We start from the raw sequence: 5,631 nt of genomic DNA on the forward strand, positions 1-5,631 counted from the left end.
CTCCTCATTATGCACCATGCGGCTTAGGTGGTCAGCCACCACATTCTCCACGCCCTTCTTATCCCGAATCTCAATGTCAAACTCTTGTAGAAGCAACAGCCATCGAATTAGTCTAGGCTTGGCCTCTTTTTTTTTTGTGAGCAAATACTTGAGAGCTGCATGATCAGTAAAAATAATGACTTTAGTTCCAAGTAAGTATGAACGAAACTTATCTAATGCAAATACCACAGCAAGTAATTCTTTTTCAGTTGTTGAGTAATTTAATTGAGCATCATTTAATGTTCTAGAAGCATAATAAATAGCATGAGGTTGTTTGTCCTTTCGCTGCCCCAAAACAGCACCAATCGCATAGTCCGAAGCATCGCACATCAACTCGAATGGAAGGCTCCAATCTGGAGGTGTGATAATGGGCGCCGAAGTGAGAGCCTCCTTGAGGTGCTTGAATGCCGTGGAGCATGCATCATCAAACTCAAACGCCACCTCTTTTTGCAGCAATCGGCATAGTGGCTGTGCAATCTTCGAGAAATCCTTTATGAACCGCCTATAAAAACCTGCGTGACCAAGAAACGAACGAACCTCTCTAACCGAAGTTGGAGAGGGTAAGTGACGAACAAGGTCTACCTTAGATTTATCTACTTCAATGCCTTTTTCAGAAATAATATGTCCTAGAACAATACCTTGTTTAACCATGAAGTGACATTTTTCCCAATTAAGCACAAGATTTGTTTCAACACAACGGTTCAAAATCAAACTAAGATTACTCAAACAATCATCAAATGAATTACCAAACACACTGAAATCATCCATAAAAACCTCAATAATTTTCTCAACATAATCTGAAAATATGCTCATCATGCATCTTTGAAATGTAGCAGGTGCATTACATAACCCAAATGGCATGCGACGATAAGCAAATGTACCAAAAGGGCATGTAAAAGTAGTCTTTTCTTGATCATCCGGGGCAATAACAATTTGATTATAACCAGAATATCCATCAAGAAAACAATAAAATGAATGACCCGCTAACCTTTCCAACATTTGATCTAGGAACGGCAATGGGAAGTGGTCCTTCCTCGTGGTGGCGTTTATCTTCCTATAATCAGTGCATACGCGCCAACCGGTTTGGACTCGAGTGGGCACTAGCTCATTCTCTGCGTTCTCCACAACCGTCACTCCAGATTTCTTCGGCACGCATTGGATAGGCGAAACCCACTTACTATCCGAGATAGGATAGATAACTCCACAATCTAACAGCTTGATTATCTCCTTCTTCACAACTTCCATCATCGGAGGGTTAAGACGGCGTTGAGCCTCTCTAGTTGGTTTGGCCCCCTCCTCAAGAAATATATGATGCATGCATGTGGCGGGACTAATACCTTTGATATCGGCCAATGTCCAACCTAGGGCAGATTTGAATTCCTTCAAAACACGCACTAGTTTCTCCTCTTCTTGTGCCGTGAGTGATGAAGAAATGATGGCCGGTAATGTCTCCTTTTCCCCCAAGAAAATGTACTTCAAATGGCCCGGTAATGGTTTGAGATCAAGGGTAGGTGCCTGAACTATAGATGGAAGCAATTTGTTAGTCGAAATGGGAATGGACTCACGGTTAGTATACTTACCATCAAGCTTAGGTGAGGACTCAAGGGCAGCCACAACTTCAAGTAATTCCTCACTAGGGGGCACGGCATGGGATGACTCTTGTATGCCGTGGGCATGCATGCAATCTGCCCCCTTTGTTTTGAGTTCCATGCCTCGTGTAATGACTTTTTCAAGCGCATCGTCATTCAAATCGTCGAGATATCCCTGCGCCAAAGAGTCAATTATATCAATAGAAAAGCATGAATGGTCCTCACTAGGGTATTTAATGGAATCAGAAAGATTAAAATTAACAACTTCCCCATCGAATTCCATGGACAAAGTTCCACTATACACGTCAATCTTCGTCCGAGCCGTCTTCATGAATGGCCTTCCAAGTAGAATGGGCAGCAAAGGAGCATGGTCCGATTCATCCATTTCGAGGACATAGAAATCCGCCGGGAAGACCAAATGATTAACCTGCACAAGAACATCTTCCAAAACTCCCTTTGGATAGGCGTTAGATCTATCGGCCAATTGTATTATTACCCCATCATTTTTCAATGCTCCTAAGTTCATAGATGCATAAATGGAATATGGCATAACATTTATAGAAGCACCTAAATCAAGCATGGCAGATTCAAATCTAGTATTCCCAATGACACAAGGAATGGTAAAGCTACCTGGATCCTTGCATTTGGGAGGTAGTTTGCGTTGCAAGATGGCGGACACATTTTCACCTACCTTTACCACTTCCATAGTCGACATCCTCTTCCTAGTGGTACACAACTCCTTCAAGAACTTAGCATACCTCGGAACTTGCTTGATTGCATCTAACAAAGGTATGTTGACTTGAACTTTGCGAAACGTCTCGAGAATGTCCTTTTCCGCTTCCTCTTTTTTTGTTTGCTTAAATCTACTAGGAAAAGGAACATTCAAAGGAAAAGCATTAGTAGGAACTGAACTTGACACGTTTTTACCTTTATTGGGTGAATTGGACGATTTAGGATCACTTGAAACTTGCGGCACATTTGGTTCCACCTTGGCCGTGAGTGGCCTTTGCTCCTCCTCTTCAATTCTCAACTCATCCTCCTCGTTGGAACGTGAATTGGATGGTTTGAGGTCAGATCCGACTTGCTTTCCACTTCGCAAATGCATAGCTTTTGCAGATTCGAATCCACCTTTCGGATTGACCACCGTTGAGCTAGGCAACCTTCCTTGCTCACGAAATTGCCCCATGAACTCGGCAATCTGTCCCACTTGCTTCTCCAAGTTGTCCACCCTCTTGTCTTGGATTTGCCTCTCTTTGTTTTGAGTTTGGACTTCCTGCGTCAAAGTAGTAAGTAATTGAAAAATCTTATCATTATCACTTGAATTACCTACATTGCTTTGGGCAGGTTGTGCTTGGGCTTGTGGTGGTGCCAACGGTTTTTGATAGAAACCCGGGGGTTGTTGCCTAAATCCGCTTTGTTGTTGACCTTGTTGGGGGTCTCGCCATTTGAAATTCGGATGATCACGCCAACCGGGATTGTAAGTATTAGAGAACGGATCACCACGTGATTGGTATTGGTTGCCATATCCCACGGCATTGAGTGTCTCCCACCCTCCATTCTCTATTAATTGTGGGCACTTGTCCGTAGGGTGTCCTTGCATGGAGCATACGCCACAAGAAGCTACGGTTTTAACTTTTGGACCTTCCACCACCTGAGAAATCAACGTAGTAAGGTTAGCCATTTGATTTTGAAGTTCGGTTATGGCACTTACCTCATTGACTTGGTGTTGCCGTGGGGTACTCCTCTGTCCAACGCCTTCGTATTGTTGAGCGTTCAATGCTCGGTTAGCGATCAAGACCTTGGCATCCCTGGGCGTCTTGTCCACCAATGCTCCACCCGCCGAAGCATCAAGCATTTGACGTTCTAGAGGTAGGAGACCCTCGTAGAAATATTGCAAGAGCAACTCCTCCTTCATCTGATGCTGTGGACAAGAAGCAACAAGTGATTTAAATCGTTCATAATACGTAGGAAAAGACTCACCTTCTTCTTGCTGGATTCCGCTTATCTTTTTGCGTAGGAGGATGATACGAGAAGTTGGAAAGAACTTCTCCAAGTACGCTCTCTTCATACTCTCCCAAGAAGTGACAGTGCCGGGAGCTAACTCATATAACCAATCTTTGGCTTTATCCATCAAAGAGAATGGAAAAGCCTTCATCTTCAAGATATTTCCGTCAACAGTGACGGGAGTCATACTAGAGCAAACTACTTCAAATTCTTTCAAATGTTTGTTAGGATCTTCCATGGACAAGCCATGGTATTTAGGAATATGATGAAGCAAACTTGACTTTAATTCAAACTCATCCGTCTTACCTTGGGCAGCCGTGGGGTATTGAATGCACAAGGGTGCGGCATTACCCAATCCCGAAGCTGCAAGCTCCTTGAGTGTACGGTTGTCCACCGCCATGCCTTGGACTTCTTCAAATATCCCTGCCGTGGCTTCCTCCTCCTCTTCTTCAAATTCAGAGACGGACTCGGAACTTGCACTTGATTCACTAGGTTCCGGGTTCTTCCTCTTCCGTCTCAACTCACGCTCAAAATCGTCGTCAAAGTCTAAAATATGTTCGTGAACCGGATTAGAACTCCGAGTCATAAACAAGTACCTGAAACAAGGAAAACAAAACTAGGTCAGAGACTTAACAAAAATAAAGTAAACAGAAAATAACAATCCAAGGGATTAGCAAAGTTGCTAATCCCCGGCAACGGCGCCAAAAATTTGATGCGAAATAATTAAGCACACAAATTAAAACCCTCTTGTGACAATTGTAGTAAAGATGCAAGTAGGGATCGTTCTAGACCGGGGATTAGGAGGGATTGCTAAACACTTGGAAACTGACTTAAAAACTCAAAAACAAAGTTTCAAACACTAAACTCGACTCAAAGAATGCAAAACTAAAAGTTAAAACACTTAAACAAACCTAAAACCCAAAACAGCAACTAGAAGACTCAAAACTGCCTAAAAACCACTTTCTGGGCAGTTTTGAGCACCTACACTAATTTGGACGAAATTGGGTGAAAACTTGAATCTAAATACTTAGAAACATAAATCAAAACGCTTTCTAACTAATCTAAGACTTCAAATTAAAGGGGGATTTGTTTTGGACGAAAATTTAACATAAAACAGAAACTTTAAACTAAACAGATTGTAGAATGTTTTTGGATAAAAAGGATGGATAAAAGGCTAGTTAGGAGGTTCTTCTCCACACATGTCACACTTGCAAACAAAACGATTTTCAGTTGTTCTTCCAATAAATTATAAATACTCAACGCCCCAGATTAACCGTGAATTGCACTAATTAACCCTCAGTTTTTCCACAAGTTATTAAGTTGGATGATTGCATACGACAACTCAAAACATTCCCTACAAGTTCCCTACATGAATTGCATAATAGAGATACAAGCAAGAATCATTAAGTTCTATGAAAAACATAAGCATTGACGAAGCATTCGTTACTATGAATTGCATGAAACTTATGCTAAGAATTCATTCAACGCGATCGTTTTCAAGCGACCTTCACTACTTGTGATTATAAGATTGTAACTATTAGGTGAAACTCCCTCATAATCTAGCATCATATTCATGCATGAAAACTAAGCGTGCACTCTCAATCAACATACACAAATAAGGTAACAATCAAATAGATGAACGAATTTAATCCACAACTTATGAAATAACAACTGAATGTAATCAAATCATATTGCAAGCATGTACATGGTTTCGAATTCCCCCCTAACCAAGGGGGTTTAGTTCCTCATACTCACAACACAAAGAATATCAAAATTAAACATGGAATTCAACGGAAAGACAACACCTAAAACGTTCCAGCAATCCTCAATAGAATGGCATGAACGTCCCAAGCTTTTTCTCCTCCTCTTGTCTGCGGCACAAGAACTAGGACAGGTTCTAGGGGTTATTTAGATGGATGAGTAGGTAAGGAATGATATGGTAGTGTTTAGGGGACATGGGGGTTGCGGCAAAGTGTGAAAATATGGCAGATTGGTGGAG

The 5,631-nt window shown here is 41.8% G+C and overlaps 1 protein-coding gene across 1 annotated transcript; it reads right to left on the minus strand.

Annotated features, from left to right (window-relative positions):
• Positions 1–208: 208 nt before the first annotated feature.
• LOC148690526 (uncharacterized) lies at positions 209–4,304 on the minus strand. The gene is made up of 2 exons (XM_088684938.1): positions 329–4,304; positions 209–212 (listed from the first exon to the last, which is right to left on the minus strand). Exons 1-2 carry the CDS (start codon positions 4,216–4,218, stop codon positions 209–211), a joined length of 3,894 nt encoding a protein of 1,297 aa, XP_088541064.1. The 5' UTR covers positions 4,219–4,304.
• Positions 4,305–5,631: the final 1,327 nt, after the last annotated feature.

This window comes from Pyrus communis, chromosome 15 (genome assembly GCF_041283825.1).
Source record: "Pyrus communis isolate YQ-2024b chromosome 15, ASM4128382v1, whole genome shotgun sequence".
NCBI lineage: Eukaryota > Viridiplantae > Streptophyta > Magnoliopsida > Rosales > Rosaceae > Pyrus > Pyrus communis.

Bases quoted from the DNA above. Each gene is read 5' to 3' on its own strand.
- LOC148690526 (XM_088684938.1), bottom strand. From the start codon at position 4,218: ATGACTCGGAGTTCTAATCCGGTTCACGAACATATTTTAGACTTTGAC.